The sequence below is a fragment of the Pinus tabuliformis genome, chromosome 3_2, assembly GCF_031772625.1.
Source record: "Pinus tabuliformis cultivar Carrire ecotype Pingquan chromosome 3_2, CPIR1, whole genome shotgun sequence".
Classification (NCBI taxonomy): Eukaryota; Viridiplantae; Streptophyta; class Pinopsida; order Pinales; family Pinaceae; genus Pinus; species Pinus tabuliformis.
The window spans coordinates 943,396,329-943,418,773 of NC_142302.1; the positions used below are offsets into that span (position 1 = coordinate 943,396,329).

At 38.5% G+C, this 22,445-nt stretch overlaps 3 protein-coding genes and 2 long non-coding RNA genes across 7 annotated transcripts; 1 reads left to right on the plus strand and 4 right to left on the minus strand.

The window, feature by feature from the left end:
• Positions 1–2,588: 2,588 nt before the first annotated feature.
• Positions 2,589–3,490, minus strand: LOC149183745 (uncharacterized). Of its 2 annotated transcripts, none has more exons than XR_016257720.1 (3): positions 3,175–3,490; positions 2,966–3,047; positions 2,589–2,883 (listed from the first exon to the last, which is right to left on the minus strand). It is a non-coding gene; the product is annotated as an uncharacterized LOC149183745 (long non-coding RNA). The 2 variants fall into 2 exon arrangements; XR_016257721.1 differs by having other exon boundaries at positions 3,216–3,366.
• A 630-nt stretch (positions 3,491–4,120) lies between these two features.
• LOC149183746 (uncharacterized) lies at positions 4,121–7,113 on the plus strand. Its single transcript, XM_089415060.1, has 4 exons — positions 4,121–5,504; positions 5,670–6,129; positions 6,496–6,963; positions 7,029–7,113. The coding sequence occupies exons 1-4, from the start codon at positions 4,121–4,123 to the stop codon at positions 7,111–7,113; spliced, it is 2,397 nt and encodes a 798-aa protein (XP_089271186.1).
• Positions 7,114–10,613: 3,500 nt separating this feature from the next.
• On the minus strand, positions 10,614–11,274 carry LOC149183747 (uncharacterized). Of its 2 annotated transcripts, none has more exons than XR_016257723.1 (3): positions 11,159–11,274; positions 10,906–10,987; positions 10,614–10,823 (listed from the first exon to the last, which is right to left on the minus strand). It is a non-coding gene; the product is annotated as an uncharacterized LOC149183747 (long non-coding RNA). The 2 variants fall into 2 exon arrangements; XR_016257722.1 differs by having other exon boundaries at positions 10,628–10,713.
• A 1,010-nt stretch (positions 11,275–12,284) lies between these two features.
• On the minus strand, positions 12,285–13,434 carry LOC149183748 (cysteine endopeptidase RepA-like). Its single transcript, XM_089415061.1, has 3 exons — positions 13,225–13,434; positions 12,620–12,751; positions 12,285–12,515 (listed from the first exon to the last, which is right to left on the minus strand). Exons 1-3 carry the CDS (start codon positions 13,432–13,434, stop codon positions 12,285–12,287), a joined length of 573 nt encoding a protein of 190 aa, XP_089271187.1.
• A 349-nt stretch (positions 13,435–13,783) lies between these two features.
• Positions 13,784–14,191, minus strand: LOC149183749 (thiol protease SEN102-like). Its single transcript, XM_089415062.1, has one exon. It carries the CDS (start codon positions 14,189–14,191, stop codon positions 13,784–13,786), a length of 408 nt encoding a protein of 135 aa, XP_089271188.1.
• Positions 14,192–22,445: the final 8,254 nt, after the last annotated feature.

Here is a 22,445-nt window from a genome sequence, read left to right on the forward strand (position 1 = left end):
CATAACTTATCATAATAGCGCTTATTTGATGTATGCTATATTCTCTTCTGTAGAATACTACCTTCATTTCATGTAACAAATTACATACTTCTTTCTTAAAGGAAATCATTATAACCTCATTTCTCTATCTTACTATATGTAAGTTTCTCATGCTTCTCTTTCAAGAAATTACTATAGATATCCATCTTTACGCTTAAAAATCAAAATCAATAACAATGTTATCTTAACCCTTTATGCACTAAAATCAGGAAATCAATCCAACTCATCTAGCAAGACACTCTTTTCAAGAGATTAATATTTCCAAGAAAGTTAACATCGTTTATTATTATTTACAAGAAAGTCAACATAATACTTCCTCTACGTACACACCAAATCATATTTCCTATGTCACAATAGCTACCCTTATGTGCATGCAACATGTGTTTTTCCTAACACAAATTAATTTTACTTCAATGCACATAATCTTTTCATGAAACAAGTATGGATTCTTGTTCTTGTATGAACACTATTCATATGTGTCTTTTAAGGAAAGAATCTCTATTTTTATTTTCAAGAGATCTCTCATAAAAGCCATCATTTTCATACATGAAGTATGCACACTTTTTCTAAAAAGAAACTATATTTATGTGTATATAAAACATACGTTTTTCTTCCATAAAGTTAGAAATGAATATCTATGTGCCTAGAAGCACATCATTATTTCACAAGAAACTTAGAAATTAACTAGTTTCACAATGCAATTAAGCACATATCCATTTTCAAGAAAATGACAAGTGACTTGACATTTAACACACAAGATTTACATGTAATCATTCTAAGAGAAAAACTACATATTTTCTTTACAAGAAAAACTACATATTTACGTCCACACATTTTCCACATTCTTCTTTGCATACTATTATGCATATATTATTTACCCCTATATAGAGCACCTCTAAAGGCAATAGCAAGTCATTTGTCATAAAATTATAAATATATTTTTAAATGAATTGAAAATAAAACAAAATAACAAAAAAATACATAAATGAAATATTGTAACACCCCTTGTGAAAAGTAAATGCTGGTAACTAGTGAAGTAATTATGATACAAAGACTTTATTTAAAATGTGTAATTGTGTTGTTAATGTTTTTGATTAATAAAAAGACATTTGTGTTGATATCATGTGGAATTGAGTTATGATTAACCCTAGTTAGTAACTGGGAAGTCAGTTACCCTAACTACCTGGAGGTAGTTGAAACCCTAAGGAAAAGGGGAAAGATGCCAAGTCTGGTGGGGATCAGATGGCAGGAAAGGAAAAAGAGAGCTATGCTGGTAAGGATCAGATAGCAGAAATGGAAAAACAAATATTTTCCTGTGCACGCTACGTCTGGTGAGGACCAGATAGCGTTGACTGGCAAAGTCCAGTGACATTGCGGTCGAGTAGGACCTGCAAGTGCTTGGGGGTGGAAGCAGAGAAGACTTCCTACGGACGGGAGGATTGACAAGCATTATAAGAGGTTTGGCACAGAAGCAGGTAAGGCTTCATGCTTATGTAACTATGAAAAGTTGAACTGTTTACTGTTAATGCTGTACAGAAAAGCAGTGTAAATATGCTGAACGATAACTGTATTTTATTATGGAATATTGTCAGAAAATAATTTAGATGTTTTATGACATTACGGGTATCAACTCTAGCCTTAGAGAGTAGACCCGGATTACTGTGTAAGTGAGATAGGTAGAGGCTGCGAGTACAATACTCTCTTGAAACCCTTATCAGTATTCCTTTAAAGATTGTATTTACTGTGTAAGATTTCTCTGGATCAGTACTCTGTTTAGACGAATATGAATGATATTCCAAGAAACTGGAACCGTCAACATATACAGACATGAGTATGTATGGTATTATAATTAAATCCCTGTGTATATGAAACAGAATGGAGGAAAATGCGAGTAAACCTATTCAAGATGGGAGTAGTGTTACATGCAGTCAGAGAAACTTTAACTAAATAATGAAAACAGTGAAGCATACAAGTCATGATAGTTTTAACAGGGTAAAACCCTGGAATATAGTTCTACAAATTATAGTCGGTCGAAAGACTCAGACATTCTGTAAGAAATTACACGGAAACAAACCCCGAGGACTCATGTATGCCCAGCATCATTACAAGAGAGGTCGTGGCCGAATATGAGACAAAGATAATAACTGGCTGTATAACAAAAGCTAATACGGAAATTACATTATTTCTTGGAGATAGTATAATCATCTGAAAAATGACATTATTATGTTCGCTAGAATATCTGAAAGGAAACGAATTCAAGAAATGCTAATATATTCATACATTGCCAATGCTCATTCTTCTTGTTTACAAATATTAAATATATCGATGAAAGGAAAAAAAAATGAAGCTGAGGCCGGCCATGGAAATCATGAACAACATGTAAACCTTAAGCCGGTGAACCATAGATACCGCGGCGATGAGACCCCTCATGCCGAGCCATGGCTCACGCTTGACTGGCTGAGGCATCGAGCCGGGTATCATAAAACTCATATCATTTAACAAGCAAAGACAATAAACCGTAGCAAGGAAACCCGTATAAAATACGCAAATGCGTTCAACTTGAAATACCCATCAAATTAAATATGTGGAAGAGCGAAGGCTCTCAGTAGTGCAAAATACAGTATAGCTCAGAAAGACTGAAATCATTTATCAGTACATTTATACAAAGTGAAACCATCGAGTCAAACCCTCACGGGTTAAGAGCCATAAAATAGCATCAGACCAGAGCTGCGTTCTGTAGAACCAGCAAATACCTCATTAAAGTTAACGGAAAAAGTCTATAGGTTAATGAAATAAATCCTATAGCTAGCAGGCCTCAGGCAGAGTTGAGCAAACCCGCCGTCCCTGTCAAAGAGAATGATCTCTTAGCACAGATCCGAGGTGCAAGAAGTAATCGGTAGCCAGAGCTAAGCCTCAAGGTTCTTACCGTAATCGTCGTTTAGCGGCAGAGGTAGCTTCGACTCCGTGAGGAGTATCCTCACCGGTCCAGTCGAAGGGGTAGATTCCACCTGTGCAACAACACACAAACCCTGTTAACATATACAGAGAAGCATGGAGTAGTGGAACCGAGATTGAAATACAGCTGTAAAAATCTCAGAGAACCGTAATGGGGCCAAAACGAACATTCATCAATACCTGAGCATACAAATAGAGTAGATGCAGATCAGAACTCATACCTTCACGTCTGAGGGAGGCCGAAGACCTGTGAAACCATGGAAGAACATTCAAGAGCCGCGCTCTGTCCATACACTGAAAATTATGGAAATGAAGTTTAACAAACGCCAAAGACGGAAATCTTTATATATATCAAGCCTGTGGTTACCGTCTCGTGGCGCCCTGGAAGCCGTTGATCTGGAAGAGGACGTCTTCACCGTCAGATAGCCGGTGACCTTCCATGTGGCTCTGGGGTTGAGCGGTCTAGCCAGGCAACATACTGTAAAGTACCGTGTGTCACATGGGCTGGTGACATCTGATCGTTGATCAAAACACATGGCCAAAGATGCATCAACCTCGCCAGAATCCGGACAGGAAACAGCAAGTTCGAGGTCTCTCGGGAGTGGAGACTTTAAGCGAGTAATGAATGCCGAGTGAGCTGACCCTTATACTTAGAGCGTGACGTGGTTAACAATCAGTGGGTTTCATTAACTTGTAGCGTGCCGTGTGTGTAACTTGTGAACATGAATATATTCAATACCATTATCCTTGTGGGTTGCGCAACCAGATGAAGATATGTATGGATATGTGGTACAGACAACCGTAAACACATTATGTAGGTGTTCAGTATAATATTTAAAGGATGCATAATCAAATGTATTATTGCGTAAGATACTTTGTGATCATTTGTATTATTGCTTAATATATTCTGTGATGTAGGTAAAAGTAAAAGGACATGGTTAATAGTTGTTTAACAATAATAATAAAAAAAAAAATTCTTTATGACAAGTTGGAGTGTGACAAATTGGTATCAGAGCTCAAGGTTCACAACTCTGTGACCTTTGGGAATTTTTTGTTAGAAATATAATCAGTTTATGGTAAACTAAAATTGTATAATGAGTTGTGCAGAAGCAGAAGCAAAAGCAAAATGAGGAGAGCAAGCAGTGCTCCTTATGGGAATCCGGAACCTCCGGATAATGTGGAACAACCTCAAGGCAATTCTGAGTTTTGGGTGCAGCTGGGAGCAGCAGGACGCACCACCGATTCCACACTACTGAGAACATTGCAGGAACTAAAAGAGGAAATGGCCCAGCTGCGTGAAGATAACGCCAGATTGAACGTGGAACAGGAGAGGATCCTGAAAAGCTTGTCTGACAAACAACATCCGCAACAATCACATCCAAGGCCGGAACAAGCACCCATAGCAGATGAACAAAGTTATCATACTGAACAGGAGGAAGCAGAAGACAGAGGAGAAAAGTCTGTTAACGCCTCTGAATACCAGACCCCAAAAAGACCCCGGAAGGAATTACATGGGGAATTCCGGAAGATTAAACCACCTCATTTTGACGGAGAGTCTGAGGAAGCTGCTGAAGCCTGGCTGATTAACATGAATAAGTACTTCCAAGTGTACGAATACGACCATCATCTTAAGGCAAGATTGGCTATATTCCAGTTGCAATCCAAAGCCACGCTGTGGTGGGAAGAAGTCAAAATGGTGCGGGGAATAAGTGAACAGGATGTGACATGGGAAAGGTTTCAGGGGTATTTTAAAGAAAAATACCTGACAGAGCGATTTTATGATGAAAAAGCGCGAGAATTTCACGATTTACGACTGGGACAGCAAACTATTGATGAGTTTGTAACCAAGTTTACCTCCCTGCTCCGCTATGTGCCCTATATTCGTGAAGAAAAGGCTAAAGTGCAAAGATTTGTTAGTAGTCTACCCTTTACAATGCGGGAAAGGATAGAATTCGACAATCCAAAAACTATGGATGAAGCTATTCGAAAGGCAAGACTGTGTTATCAGCAAAATAAATCCAAAGGAGAAAATCCCGGAAGGCGTTGGACAGACAAACGAAGCAGCAGAATACCTACGGGCAGTAAAGGAGCACGCAGTAATTTTCAGAAAGGATTTTCAAAAAATGCCGGTGCTAAAAATTCAACCAGAACTCAAAGCAGACTCAAACCTCCTGCAGATTCTAAATTCAGTGAGCAGCAAGTTAGATTGGATCCTGAAGGTGCTGCCCGACCACCTGTTCAGTGTTGGGGCTGTGGAGGACCCCATTATATCAGAAACTGCCCTCATCGAAAGGACAGCGATCAGCTATCTCAAATTTACGAAGCTTCCACGGTGGGAGATGTGGCCCGATCCATGCCCAGAATAAATGCAGCACTGGAAGATCGGCAAGCTGACTACCAACCAACTATGATTGAGTTTGAAGGTAAGATCTTTGACCGAGCTGTTTCTGTTTTAGTAGACCCAGGAGCTACTTTAAGCTATATAAGTCCTAAAGTGGTAGAGAGCTGTGGTTTGCAAACCACTAAATTTAAAAGTCCTTGGCTAGTACAACTGGCCACTGGTACCAAAAGAAGAGTTTTAACCAAAGTCAGCAATTGTCCATTAAAGTTAGCTGGCCAAATCATAACAACTGAGTTAAATGTACTCCCTCTTGGTTCCTATGACGTGCTGATAGGAATGGACTGGTTGGAAAGACGATGGTCTATCATTAATTGCAAAACAAAAACCGTTTCGTATAGAGATGAGCTGGGTATGGGAAAGGAAATCCAAGGCATTCAGAAACCAGTTCAGATTCGTCCTATTACAGCCTCTCAGCTGGTGAAATGTATCCGGAGCAAGTGCCAGATTTATGCAGTGCAAGTGGGGTTTGCAGATTCAATGGATAAGGCTGCAACTGTTAAGGATATACCTGTAGTGCAGGAATTTGCAGATGTATTTCCTGAGGAAATTCCGGGGCTGCCACCCAGAAGGGATTTGGATTTCACTATTGAGCTGATACCCGGAGCAGCCCCAATATCCCGAGCACCCTACCGGATGAGTGTGCCAGAATTGACTGAGTTGAAAATGCAGCTGCAAGAGCTGCTAGAGAAGAAATATATCCGTCCCAGTGTCTCTCCTTGGGGAGCACCTGTGCTGTTTGTGAGGAAGAAGGATGGGACTCTACGAATGTGCATAGATTACAGACAGCTGAATAAACTAACAGTTAAAAACAAATATCCCTTACCCCGCATTGATGAGCTGTTTGACCAAGTGAATGGGGCGACCATTTTCTCAAAAATCGATTTGAGGTCGGGATACCACCAAATCAGGATAAAGGACGAGGACATAGCCAAAACTGCTTTTCGTACTCGTTACGGACATTACGAGTTTGTGGTACTACCTTTTGGGTTGACTAATGCGCCTGCAACATTTATGTGTTTAATGAACAGTGTATTCCATCAATACTTGGATAAATTCGTATTAATCTTTATTGATGACATACTTATTTATTCCCGGAATAGGAAAGAGCATGAGGAACATTTGAGGATAGTGTTACAGACATTACGGGAGCACCAGCTGTATGGAAAATTCAGCAAATGTGATTTCTATAAAGAGCAGATCCAGTATTTGGGTCACATTATTACAAAAGAAGGTATAGTGGTGGACCCCGAAAAGATTAAAACTATAATGGAGTGGCCTACACCCAAGGATGTAGCAGACATTCGATCTTTTATGGGTTTGGCTGGGTACTACCGGCGGTTTGTAGAGGGTTTTTCGAGAGTTGCCTACCCTATTACCTCCTTGCAAAAGAAGGGAAAAGCATTTAGGTGGACAGCAGACTGTCAACGGAGCTTTGAACAGCTCAAGCATCTACTTACTACAGCTCCTGTATTGTGTGTGGCGGATCCCGAAAAGGAATATGTCGTTTGTACGGATGCCAGCAAAGAGGGCGTGGGTGGAGTACTAATGCAGGAAGGCAAGGTGATTGCGTATGAATCCAGAAAATTGAAAGAACATGAGCAGAAATATTCTGCCTATGATCTGGAATTAACAGCTGTGATCCATGCCTTGAAGATGTGGCGGCATTACTTAATAGGGAGGAAATTCTTGCTGATGACAGATCACCACAGTTTGACTAATTACTTTAGTCAACCCACCTTAAACGCAAGACAGGCAAGATGGGTGGACTTTCTAGGAAATTTCGATTTCGAAATTAAGCACCTAAAGGGTAAAGAGAACAGAGTTGCTGATGCACTTAGTCGAAAAGTGCATTGCATTTATGAGATTGGCATTAGCCAAGGATGGTCCACTCTTAACCAAGAAATTGAGGAGGCTGCGACACAAGATCAGATCTATATGCAAAAGAGACACTTGGTGCAAAATTCAGATGCCCACTCAGTACAAGATGGTCCACTCTTAACCAAGAAATTGAGGAGGCTGCGACACAAGATCAGATCTATATGCAAAAGAGACACTTGGTGCAAAATTCAGATGCCCATTCAGTACAACAAGGTTATACCTTGAACGCAGCCGGTATGTTATGCTATCAGAAGAAAATTTACATACCCAATCAGAGCGTTATCAAGGAAAAGATTCTGGATGAAAATCATAGAAGCCCCTATGCAGGGCATCCTGGGTACCAGAAATTAATCACCTCACTAAGAAAGGAGTATTACTGGCCAGGCATGAAGAAAGATGTGATAGAATATCTGGCGCGCTGTTTGGAATGTCAGCAAGTGAAAGCTGAGCATCAGCATCCTGCGGGACTGCTACAACCAATACCCATACCAGAATGGAAATGGGAGACCATAACCATGGACTTTATCACCGGATTGCCGAAAACAAAAAAAGGTAATGACTCAATAATGGTAGTGGTGGACAAACTCAGCAAGTCAGCCCACTTTATACCAGTTCAATCAACTTATCGCGCAGCTCAAATCGCAAACATTTTCATGCAAAATATATTTAAACTTCATGGGTTGCCAAAGGTAATAATATCCGACCGGGATGTTAAGTTTACCTCAGCTTTCTGGAGAACCTTATTTGAAGGATTAGGAACTCAATTGAGTTTTAGCACCGCATACCATCCGCAAACCGACGGACAGACGGAGCGGGTAAATCAAGTACTGGAGGACATGTTGAGGTCTTATGTGATGCAACAACCTGCACGGTGGGAGGAATATCTACACTTAGTAGAATTCGCTTATAATAACGGCTACCACTCATCTTTGAAGATGAGCCCATTCGAAGTTTTGTATGGCCGGAAGTGCCGTACACCCTCCAGTTGGGGTGGACCGGAGGACAAACTCCTGCTTGGACCTGAAATGCTGGAAGAAATGGAGGTCATGGTAAAAAGGGTCCGAGCTAATCTAAAAATGGCACAGGATAGGCAGAAAAACTTTGCAGACCGGAAGAGAACATTTAAAGAATATCAAGTTGGTGAGCATGTATACATCAGAATTCGAGCTAGGAAGAGTACTCTTCAATGGAGTGCATGTGCCAAATTGGCACCACGCTTTTGTGGACCATTCCAAATTCTGGCGCGAGTAGGGCCAGTAGCTTATCAGCTCGCCCTACCCAGCCATATACGGGTTCACAATGTCTTCCATGTATCTGTTTTAAAGAAATATGTGTACGACCCTAAGCATATTATAAGTTGGCAGGACATTCAGGTAAAGAAAGTCTGTCATCAAATGTAAACTGAAACGAAAGACTAAGGAAAACAACTGATTTAATTGTTATTTGTTTCAGGTGGAACCGGAAGGAGAGTTCCTGGTCGAACCAGTGAACATATTAGATCAGAGAAGGGTAGAGCTGCGGAGAAAGGTCATCAGCCAGGTTAAAGTGCAGTGGCAGCACTTTGGGCCTGAAGAGGCCACCTGGGAAGATGAACAATTAATGAGGGATACTTATCCCAGACTGTTTTTAAATGAGCAGCAACATCGGGACGATGTCGACTTTCAGGGGGGAAGATGTAACACCCCTTGTGAAAAGTAAATGCTGGTAACTAGTGAAGTAATTATGATACAAAGACTTTATTTAAAATGTGTAATTGTGTTGTTAATGTTTTTGATTAATAAAAAAGACATTTGTGTTGATATCATGTGGAATTGAGTTATGATTAACCCTAGTTAGTAACTGGGAAGTCAGTTACCCTAACTACCTGGAGGTAGTCGAAACCCTAAGGAAAAGGGGAAAGATGCCAAGTCTAGTGGGGATCAGATGGCAGGAAAGGAAAAAGAGAGCTATGCTGGTAAGGATCAGATAGCAGAAATGGAAAAACAAATATTTTCCTGTGCACGCTATGTCTGGTGAGGACCAGATAGCGTTGACTGGCAAAGTCCAGTGACATTGCGGTCGAGTAGGACCTGCAACATTGCGGTCGAGTAGGACCTGCAAGTGCTTGGGGGTGGAAGCAGAGAAGACTTCCTACGGACGGGAGGATTGACAAGCATTATAAGAGGTTTGGCACAGAAGCAGGTAAGGCTTCATGCTTATGTAACTATGAAAAGTTGAACTGTTTACTGTTAATACTGTACAGAAAAGCAGAGTAAATATGCTGAACGATAATTGTATTTTATTATGGAATATTGTCAGAAAATAATTTAGATGTTTTATGACATTACGGGTATCAACTCTAGCCTTAGAGAGTAGACCCGAATTACTGAGTAAGTGAGATAGGTAGAGTCTGCGAGTACAATACTCTCTTGAAACCCTTATCAGTATTCCTTTAAAGATTGTATTTACTGTGTAAGATTTCTCTGGAACAGTACTCTGTTTAGACGAATATGAATGATATTCCAAGAAACTGGAACCGTCAACATATACAGACATGAGTATGTATGGTATTATAATTAAATCCCTGTGTATATGAAACAGAATGGAGGAAATGCGAGTAAACCTATTCAAGAAGGGAGTAGTGTCACATGCAGTCAGAGAAACTTTAACTAAATAACGAAAACAGTGAAGCATACAAGTCATGATAATTTTAACAGGGTAAAACCCTGGAATATAGTTCTACAAATTATAGTCGGCCGAAAGACTCAGATATTCTGTAAGAAATTACAAGGAAACAAACCCCGAGGACTCATGTATGCCCAGCATCATTACAAGAGAGGCCGTGGCCGAATATGAGACAGAGATAACAACTGACTGTATAACAAAAGCTAATACAGAAATTACATTATTTCTTGGAGATAGTATAATCATCTGAAAAATGACATTATTATGTTCACTAGAATATCTGAAAGGAAACGAATTCCAGAAATGTTAATATATTCATACATTGCCAATGCTCATTCTTGTTGTTTACAAATATTAAATATATCGATGAAAGGAAAGAATGAAGCTGAGGCCGGCCATGGAAATCATGAACAACATGTAAACCTTAAGCCGGTGAACCATAGATACCCGCGGCGATGAGACCCCTCATGCCGAGCCATGGCTCACGCTTGACTGGCTGAGGCATCGAGCCGGGTATCATAAAACTCATATCATTTAACAAGCAAAGACAATAAATCGTAGCAAGGAAACCCGTATAAAATACGCAGATGCGTTCAACTTGAAATACCCATCAAATTAAATATGTGGAAGAGCGAAGGCTCTCAGTAGTGCAAAATATAGTATAGCTCAAGAAAGACTGAAATCATTTATCACAGTACATTTATACAAAGTGAAACCATCGAGTCAAACCCTTACGGGTTAAGAGCCATATAATTGCAACAGACCAGAGCTGCGTTCTGTAGAACCAGCAAATACCTCATTAAAGATAAAGGAAAAAGTCTATAGGGTAATGAAATAAATTCTATAGCTAGCAGGCCTCAGGCAGAGTTGAGCAAACCCGCCGTCCCTGTCAAGAGAATAATCTCTTAGCACAGATCCGAGGTGCAAAGAAGTAAACGGCAACCAGAGCTAAGCCTCAAGGTTCTTACCGTAGTTGTTGTTTAGCTGCAGAGGAAGCCTCGATTCCGTGAGGAGTATCCCCGCCGGTCCAGGCGAAGGGGTAGATCCCACCTGTGCAACAAATACACAAACCCTGTTAACATATGCAGAGAAGCATAGAATAGTGGAACTGAGATTGAAATAACAACTGTAGAAATCTCAGAGAACCGTAACGGGGTCAAAAGGAACAATCATCAATACCTGAGCATGCGAATAAGAGAATATGCAGATTAGAACTATTACCTTCACGTCTGAGGGAGGCCGAAGACCTGTGAAACCATGGAAGAACATTCAAGAGCCACGCTCTGGCCATACACTGAATATTATGGAAATGAAGTTTAACAAACGCCAAAGACGGAAAACTTTATATATATCAAGCCTGTGGTTACCGTTTCGTGGCGCCATGGAAGCCATTGATCTGGAAGAGGACGTCTCCACCGTCAGATAGCCGGTGACTTTCCAAGTGGCTCTGGGGTTGAGCGGTCTAGCCAGGCAACATGCTGTAAAGTACCGTGTGTCACATGGGCTGGTGACATCCGACCGTTGATCAAAACACATGGCCGAAGATGCATCAACCACGCCAGAATCCGGACAGCGAACTGCAAGTTCGAGGTCTCTCGGGAGTGGAGACTTTAAGCGAGTAATGAATGACAGAGTGAGCTGACCCTTATACTTAGAGCGTGACGTGGTTAACAATCAGTGGGTTTCATTAACTTGTAGCGTGCCGTGTGTGTAACTTGTAAACATGAATATATTCAATACCATTATCCCTGTGGGTTGCGCAACCAGATGAAGATATGTATGGATATGTGGTACAGACAACCGTAAACACATTATGTAGGTGTTTAGTATAATATTTAAAGGATGCATAATCAAATGTATTATTGCGTAAGATACTTTGTGATCATTTGTACTATTGCTTAATATATTCTGTGATGTAGGTAAAAGTAAAAGGTCATGATTATTAGATGTTTAACAATAATAATAAAAAAAAAATTTCTTTATGACAAGTTGGAGTGTGACAAATATACAGTTAAATTAATTTGTTTTTGAAAATAAATCTAAATTTAGAACTGACATGAATAGTTTTCATCATTTTATTCTTTTCATACTTCTATTTAAAGTTTACAAAAACACAACAAAATTTCTAATTAAAATTATTTTAATATATTACAAATAATGCAATACAATAATATAAGTGAAGTATTAAACTTCTACAAAGTAAATTAAGAATTTATTTTACCTATGCTTAATAAAATAAAAAGTAAATTTTCACACTATTGTATAATAATTTGTCAAACTTTTATCAAACCAATTGCTATCATTATTTGATAATGTGATCAACACCTAATTCAATGCCAATGCATTATTAGTATGGGTAGACGCCCCTATAAGCAATACCGCATTGTCCTTCTAGTGTGGAAACCCCTCGTTTAATTCTCATGTATCCCTTTTCTCCCCAATAGCGTCCCCAAGAGTTTTTTATTATCCAATATTTGTTTATCCGACTGTAACACCCAATTATTTCTGTTTCCTCTCCATATCCAATCACTACAGCTGCATGGTCAAAATCTTGGCTGCATGCACCATCATATACTCCCTACGCAACAAACAAACAAAATTTTGTTAGTTACACTTGCTAGATTATTCGTCTCTTTCTTATTTTTCTGGAAAAAAACAATATAAAGAATCATAACCACTTACCCCACGATAATTTTTGATATCTCTAACTAGAAACTTTACCGCTACACCTACAGGTCTCGTAAGTACTTGTCGTCGGAGATTGTTTTCACCATAGACCACTCCAAAACCCCTAATAGTTGCTCCGAGAGGAAGCTATATCAAAACAAAACAAAACAATGATTTAATTGTCTTACAAATTAGATGAATTTATTATTATAAATAATATATTGTTATTTATAAAAACTAATAATTTTTTAACAAAATTTCTAAAATATTTTATTTACCTAAAATCGATACAATTTAATATTTTAAATATGGTTAGTGGTGAAAAGTTAAAACCTCTCATAAAAGAAATAACAGGAAATGATTCTAATAATTCCAAAACCCCTTCAAAATTTAAAATAATTAGAAATTATAAAACCAATCCAAATCCTAACTCATTTAAACTCCATCTCAACGGAATCTAATTATACAAATCCTAACCCGTTTAAACTCCATCTCAACAAGATCTAACTAATAATAGAATTTAGGCTTCTGTGATCCATATTAAATTAAAAAAATATTTCGACGAAAATCACATGAAAATATTAATTAAATGGTAGCTAATTATCTAACCATCTTAGTACCACTGCGTCATCGCACTGTTGCTGCTCATCCTTGTAACGATAGTATACTTCTTCGGCTATTCCATTCCGTCTCGTTCGGACATAGTTGAAGGCAGCGGGAAAGTCCCCTGCCTCGCAACCGTTTCCATTGCCAGTGCAATCAACAATATTCCCGTATTCAACCTGTGGAGACTCTCTATAGCAGCTGCACTTGCAAAGGCCCAACAACATGCTGCGAGGCCAAAAAAATGGACAATATATGAGTTGTGAAGAATATCGGCAGGCAATTTAGAAAAGAATATTGATATTGATCTGGTCTGTCTTTCTATACAAATTTTCGCTGGCTAAAAAACATAAGATTTTCCAGTACTTCTATGTTCTGTACAAATTTGGCTTCCTCAAAAACATAAGATTTTTCAGTACTTCTATGGTCTGTCAATTGTATCTAAATGGAACCTGATCGCTGATCCTTAGCTACCATCTACCTAATGTTTCTATCTATTAATAGTAATATCTTAATTGAAATTATTTCTCTCATCATACATACCGCAATAATACCCTTGATCCCTCACTGGAGTTACTACTCCCCCCATCTCCAATCCCAAGCTAGTGGCAAGTTCTGGTACATGGATGATCCATTCTTCACTCTACTCATGTCCCCACTGAATAATCCGAAATTGTTAACGCATCCCATGGCCGAAGCGAATTCTTGCTCAGTCATATCTGAAAACTGATTCAATCCAAGATGGTACGTAAGATTCTTCCTATTCACAGAGTCGATGTATTTCACATTTTCTACAAATATTTTGAATCGCTCATCCGATGTATTTCTGGTTGAGCCATGCTGAAGCACCCACTTATGATAAAGGAGTCGCAGACTTTCTTCAGACTGCAGGTCTTTGTCTGTGAATCCAGCAGGAGAGGCATTCACCGATAAAGCCCACAAGGCTGCCACGAACAGAAATAGAAACAGGGTCGCTCGTGCCATAACTAAAGCGATATAATTCACATAAATAATATGAATTGGTGGAGATAAAGCAGAAGGGGATCGTGTTATATAGCAGAAGGGGAGTTTAACGGGCATGGAATACAGTAACAGAAAACATTCATCTCACGGCAGAAATGGTGAAATATTATTCAGGGTAGAAGGAAGCGTGAATAATTTCAGTATCAAATTTGTTTCAATGCGGATCACACAAACGCTTTGAAAGAGAAATTTGGTAGTGCCATTATGCGACTTTTGTCTCAGTATGTTTCAATGCGGATCACACAAACGCTTTGAAAGACAAATTTGGTAGTGCCATTATGCGACTTTAATGGGTCCCACTTGTAAGTAGATAGAAAATAGTATATTTTTTTAAACCTTCTTTTCATGACTTTAGGAAGGATGTAATATCTATGAGTTTATTTATTTTTATTTAAGTATATTTTTATTTTATATTTGAAATATAGAATATAATTTAATTCTTTTAAAAGTGGTTGTTAGTGGAGTTAATAAGACTTTAATACAAATAATAATACTTAATAAAACTATGAATCTCACATTCAAAAAGATTCCATTAAATTAGTTTAATTAATTAGTATGACTTTAATTAACTATTGAAGCATCATGAGGTGACTCATGATTATAAAATAGAATTAATTAAGGACTCCATTAAACTATTTTAATTAATTAATATGACTTTAATTAACTATTGAAGCACCATGAGTCACACATGATTATAAAACAGAATTAATTAAGGACTTCATTAATTAATTAATATGACTTTAATTAACTATTGAAGACCATGAGTCACACATGATTATAAAATAGAGTTAATTTAATTAATATTCTTAATTAGAAAAATTAACAAGAAGGGCACATGTTCAGTAATAACCAATGTGCTAATATAAGTAGAGTATGCATGCAAGTGTGTAAACATATGATAACACTATTACAAAACTAGGAAATAACATAATCATATATATGCAAAATGAATTGAGAATGTTGTTTTTCTCTAGTGATAGACATATATAAAAATCATATAAGTGATGCACATAAATGTGATTAAGGAGATGACCTATAAAAAGCACATATAAGTGATTCACATATAGGTGATTAGGGATGTATTAATATTTATGAAGGATTATCTACATGTATGTGAAAAGTAGATGTTATAGGTAATTCGTGTCTAGAAGTGAAGTAGGAATAGAGGTAAGAAGAGAAATAATAGATAAAGTGGGGATAAATAAGTGTGTATGTGTGAAATAGAAAAGTTTTTGTGTAGGAGGACAAGAAGTTAGGCACATTGCAACAATAGTGCAAAGTTGATTTTAATGGGTCCCACTTGAAGGTAGATAGACAATGTATGTTTTTCTAAAAACTTCCTTTTCTAAGTAGGAAGGATGTATCTTTTAGTAATAAAATAAAAGTAAATACATTTATGAAATAATTCTAAAGCTTATTTATTTTTTTGGATTTAGAAATCAAATGTAATGTATAATGATATTATATTTGAAATATGGAATATATGTTGATTTTAAAAGAAGTGGTTTTTGGTCAATAAAGTTGTTTAATAATGAGATTTTAATATAAATAATGATACTTAAAAAAACCATGAATCTCACATCTAAAATGTCAAACTAATTAATTAAGGTGAATTTAATTAATTATTCAAATGAAAGCCATAAGTCACACATGATTCCTAAAATACAAATAATTTTGTTAATTTAATTACATTAAAAATTAACATGAGCCACCCATGTTTGGTAAAAACCAATGTTCTCCATATCCTTGATAGTTCTATGTGACTAAGGAAAAAAAAATGCATTAAAGAAGGAATATAAATGCTAACATGAGTAGAGTATCCATGCAATTGTGTATATGGATGATAACATTATTACAAAACTATGAAATAACCCAATCATGCATATGAAAAATGAGTTGAGACACGTAAAACACACATTTTTGTGAATGAAAACATATTAATAAAGACACAATAACAAATCTGATGCATGCCCAATAGGAAGAACACAAATAAGTTGTATTGATAATGTTGTTTTTCTCTGTCCCCATGATAGACACATATAAGTGATTCACATATGGGTGATTATTGACATATTCATATTTATGTACGATTACCTATATGTACATGAAAATATAGATTTTATAGGTATTGAGTGTGTAGAAGTGAAGTAGGAATAATGGTAAGAAGGGAAAGAATAGATAAAGTAGGCATAAAATAACTCTGTATGGGGGAAACATAAACGTTTTTGTGTAGGAAGACAAGAAGTTAGGCATATGACAACAAAGTGAAAAGTTGCGGAGCTACTGAGGAAGAAAACATGTAAAACCAATAAAAGAATATGATCGATTGTTATGTTAAGATCATTGGGGGACTGAAAGTTGAACAAATTTCGAAAGTTGTGATGGTTAAAAGGGAAAAGGAGAAGGAATTTAGGTTAGTTCATGAGAGGAGAGTAAGAAATAATGGTGTTTGGTAGGCTCAAACAAAGTAAAGATTAGCTTAAAGGAAGATATATTTCTTTCAAAAGGGTGATTCCATAGGAAAAATACATATAAGAAGTCCAAGAATTTGATGTTATGAAAAACAAAATGTCAGAATGATTCTATAAGAACATGATCTCAATACCTAGGAAAAAGGTTCATGGGATTAAATGATATGTGTTAAGAGAAATCAATTTTTTTAATGAAACTAAGTCAATATGTTTATTGTTAGTGCAATTTGTTGAAAATAGCAACAAGAAATGCTAAATATAAAAGTGTTAAAAATAGCATTGCTATAAATAGCATTTCAGGATACATTCCAATTTTAGTTAATCCGTGAACTAAAATTGTGAATTAAAATTTGAATTTGATCTTAGGAGTTGTTTGTAAAATAATTAATTAATTCATATTGAGTTAATTAGTTGAGGAAAACCAAACACGAAGTCTGTGTGAGGACATGCAACAGTTATTCCTTTGATTGAGGAATTTATCCCTTAGTTAAAGAGATAAGGATGAGTTGTAATCTTAAGTTGTAATTAGTTAGCTCAGTTAACTGAGCTAAGTCCAGTTAGATTAGTTCCAACAGTTGGAGGAACTAATTATGAGTTCAATTAGTTAATGCATGCATGCATGTCAGTTCTGTCAGAGACCCAGTTGAGATCAAATGGTGGGACAGTGTACTATCAGTTGCAGGAAGATTCCATTGTGAATATCTATTGCATGCAGAAGGAATTCATTCCTTAAGGATTGTGTAGTTATTTTTGAGTTCAATGAGTTGTATGAGGCCAGACTTCACACGGGTGGCATCATTGAATCCCAAGAAAAACTGTGCAAGGAAATAGGAGGCTTGGAGCATATGTTGTGTCTATTCAGTCTGTGAGCTGTATTGAGGTTTTGTACTGAGAGTTGGATAGCTTTGGAGCTAAGGCTTTGTGTAATCTAGACTATTTTCACTTTTATGATAATGCAGAAATTGGGGTTTTTAGTCGAGGCTTTCCCAGAGTATTCTTCTGTGTTTCATGCGTATGATTTCTCATTCTCTGTTATATGTGTTCTATTTGATCTTTCTCAAATTGATTAAGCTTCCACAAAGTTTGTTGTAGAAGTAGATCTAGTATTTTGCTTTAGTATATTGCATTATCAGGTGATCTACAGTGGGAATTTCTACATGGTATCAGAGCATAGGTGATCAAAGCAAAGAACAATATACAAGAAGGGAGAAGTTCTAAGTTTCAAGTTCCTGATTATAGAAATCAAGTTCTTATCACATCTCAATTTCACCAATGGCGTTCAGCAGTTTGAGACTCGAGTATGCCCTTGATGGTAGCTCGAATTATATAGCCTGAAAGGATCGCATGGAAGTGGTATTAGAGGAAAATAGTTTGAAGGAATTCATTGATCAAGAAGTCCCCAAGCCCGAAGCAGCTAATGCCCAAGAATTGGTAGAATGGAAGAAATATGTGGCTAGAGCGAGGAGAATCCTCCTGGAGGGAGTTCGAGACAACATTGTCTCGAGCCTCCATGGGAAGGAGACACCGTATTCAATGTGGAAAACATTGAAGGATCTATATCAGAACAACAACGATAAAAGGAAGCTGGCGCTGAAAGACAAGCTTCAGAAAATCAAGTGTGAAAAGGGAGACACGATCTCAACATACCTGACCAATCTCACCACCTGCAGGGATGAGCTTGGAAGTGTAGGGATCACGACTGCTAACAATGACATGGTGAGTCTTGCTCTCCTCGGTCTTCCTAAGAGCTAGCATAGCTACCAAGACTCGGTAAATGGAAGAGAGAAACTACCAGATTGGGAACTACTTTGGTTGGATCTGATGCAGAAGGAGATAAGAAGAAGCACCAGAGATGGATCTTCATCAAAACAAGATGATAAAGAAAATCTAGCTTTAGCGAGTAAAGCTAAGAGAGGAAAAGGGAAGGCGTCCCATCCCAAATCGAGTTCTTCGCATGGTGGGAAGAAGTTTGACAAATCGAAAGTGCGATGCTTTCATTGTCATGAGGTGGGCCATTATGCTATGAATTGTCCACTAAAGAAATCCAAGAAAGGATCCTCGAAGGGATCATATGGTGAGGCACTGGCCTCATAGTTTGAGTTGGATTTCTCTCTCATCGCATGAATGGTTTCATCCATGGTGGGATGTGTTTGGTACCTGGATAATGGAGCTTCATTCCACATGTCAGGTGACAAGAATCTATTTAGTACCCTAGAGGAGAAGGATCTCCATATGCGCATCGAGATGGGCAATGATGGAAAGTACCATGTTTCAGGTGAAGGTACAGTTGTGTTTCAGAGGGAGCATGGAGCTCCTCTCTCTCTCACTGATATAAAGTATGCACCGGGTTTGAAGAAGAATATTGTGTCTGTTGCTATGCTAGAAGATAAAGGCTATGATGTAGTCTTTAGTAAAGGAAAGGAATTCCTGAGGCATATCAGCACTGGACAGACCAAGTGAATTGGGATTCTAGTAAAGAATCTCTACAAGCTAGATGTAAATGACTGTGCTACATTGAGTTCCAAAGCAGAGGTGGTGCAGAGCCAATATGTTGGCAAGATATGGCATAGAATATTGGGCCACTTGCACCACGGGGCCTTGAAGATCATGCAACAAATTTCTACTGGACTACCCAAGGGAAAACTAGAGCGAGTGGATACATGCAAAGGTTGCACCTTGGGTAAGTATGCGAAATATTCCTTTCAAGATTGAGACAGTAGAGCTGGAGCAATCCTAGAGCAAGTTCACACAGATGTATGTGGCCCATTCTCTATAGCCTCCACCACTAAAGAAAGGTACTATGTTATTTTTATTGATGATTTTTCTCGTAGATGTTGGATCTACTTTATGCAAAAGAAGGATCAGACCTTCTTGAGGTTTTGTGAGTTCAAACCCTTGGCAGAGAAAGAATCTGGAAAGAAATAAGAGCCTTGCAAAGTGATAAGGGTGGAGAGTATGTCTCCTAGCAGTTTAAGGACCTCTGCGTAACAGAAGGAATTAAACAGGAGTTTACGTCACCCCATAACCCATAGCAGAATGGGGTGGCTGAAAGGAAGAACTGATCGATTGTGGGAGCAGCTCGAGCGATGTTGCATGACCAAAGCCTACCACTTCATTTGTGGGATGAGGCATGCAATACAACAGTATATTGTAGAATAGAAGTCTGCACCATATACTGGGGATGAAGACACCAATGTAGGCCTTTTCTGGGAAGCAACTAGATGTGAGTCACTTCAGGATCTTTGGATCATTGGTTTATTGCCATGTGACCAAAGATACCGACAAGAAGCTATATCCAACAGCTGAGTTAGGGATACTTGTGGGCTACACTAATACACCCCACAACTATCAGGTGTTCTTGCCTACCAGTCAAAAGACAATGGTGCGCAGAGATTTGAAGTTCGACGAGCAGAAATCCATGCGAGTATCACTTGAGAGGGAGCTCAAGTTGCATGCAGAGGAGGAACGTTTGGTTCCAAAGGAGGAGGAGCCTCATAATGATGCGGAGTAGCTGCATGTAGAGGATCTGGTAGTGGAGACATCCACTCATGCAGAGTCTTCTAGAGATGGGCGGAAATGCTCAAGGGAAGCTCACAGGTTGATGCTAGATGCACGAGAGAATGTGGCACAACCATCCTCTCAGCGCAGACATAAGATATCAACCAAGCGGTACACTGGTTACATGGCCCTGATTGGGGAGTGTGTAGCGATCGAACCTTCTTCTTTCGAGGAAGCAATGCAGCAACCAGTCTGGGTTGATGTTATGGTAGAGGAGTACGACCCTATCATTCAGAACAGTGTGTGGGATGTTGTCCCAAGACCAGTGGACAAGTCAGTGGTGAGTTCCCAATGGCTTTACAAGGTAAAGCAGGTAGGTGATGGCAGTGTTGAGAAACATAAGGCAAGGTTTGTTGCCCATGGTTTCTCACAGGTCAAGGGGATCAACTACAATGAGACATTTTCTCCTGTACCAAGGTACTCATCTATCAGATCGATGTTGGCACTATCAGCTCAGATGGGTTGGAAGATCCATCATATGGATGTGAAGACTGCATTCCTCAATGGGAAGATTGAGGAAGAGGTGTACATTGAGCAGCCCGAAGGATTTGAGACCTTCGATCATGAGTCGCATGTGTGCCGACTCAAGCGAGCATTGTATGGGCTTAAGTAAGAACCTTGTGCTTAGTACACTAGGATCGATAGTTGTTTCACTGGGTTGGGCTTCAATAAGAGTGAAGCAGATGCGAACCTTTACCACATCATGGTAGAAGGTAAGCCATTAATCATTGTAATTTATGTTGATGATCTGATTTTGACAGGTGATGATCAGTTGATCAAGTCTTGCAAGGAGGACCTTGCAAGAGAGTTTGAGATGAAAGACATGGGCCTCATGCACTACTTTCTAGGCATGGAAGTGTAGCAAAAGGATGGGGAAGTATTTGTGTCTCAAGGCAAGTATGCCGATGAGATACTCAGGCGTTTCCACATGGAGAATTGCAAGCCCATGCAGACTCCTCTAGCTAGTAACTGGAGGAAGGAGGATGCTACTTCAGGTGAGGTAGCAGCTGCTACTCTTTATCGACAGCTTGTGGGTTCACTAATGTATCTAGTGAACACACGACGAGATTTGTGCTTTGCGGTGAACCAGCTGAGTCAAGCTATGGTTCAACCTACCAAGCTGTTTTGGAAGGTAGCGAAGCATGTGCTGAGATACCTCAGAGGCACATCTCAGTATGGATTGTGGTACAGATGGATAGAGGGAGTGAAGCTTCAGGGCTTCACGGATGCTGATTGGGCAGGGAGTACATCAGACCAGAAGAGCATTTCTAGAGGAATCTTCAACCTTGGTTCAACTGCAATTTCTTGGTACAGTAGGAAACAAAGGTCAGTTGCACTTAGCTCAGCAGAGGCTGAATACATCATTGTCATTCAAGCAGCATGTGAGGCCATTTGGATGCAAAAGATTCTAGTGGGATTGCGATAATTGTATTAAACTCTCTGAGAATCCAGTTTTTCATGACAGGTCCAAGCACATTGAGATCTATTACTATCATCTTCGAGACTGTGTGGTGAAGAGGATCATGTTGTTGCTATATGTTTCGACTGAGGAGCGGGATGCAGATATTTTGACTAAGACATTGCCAAAATGCAAGTTCAAGTTCCACAGAGACAAGATTGGGGTGACTGATAATCCCTTTCTTATTGAGAGGGAGTGTTGAAAATAGCAACAAGAAATGCTAAATATAGAAGTGCTAAAAATAGCATTGCTATAAATAGCATTTTGGGATACATTGCAATTTTAGTTGGTCCCTCAACTAAAATTGTGAATTAAAATTTGAATTTGATCTTAGCAGCTGTTTGTAAAATAATTAATTAATTCATCTTGAGTTAATTAGTTGAGGAAAATCAAACATGAAGTCTATGTGAGGATGTGCAATAGTTATTCCTTTGATTGAGGAATTTATCCCTTAGCTAAAGAGATAAGGATGAGTTGTAATTTTGAGTTGTAATTAGTTAGCTCAGTTAACTGAGTTAAGTCCAATTAGATTAGTTCCAACAGTTGGAGGAATTGATTGTGAGTTTAGTTAGTTAATGCATGCATGCATGTAAGTACTGCACTTCATATAACTGGATATTCTCTCATAAATAACTCATGCATGTCAGTTCTGTCAGAGACCCAGTTGAGATCAGATGGTGGGACAGTGTACTATCAGTTGCAGGAATATTCCATTGTGAATATCTCT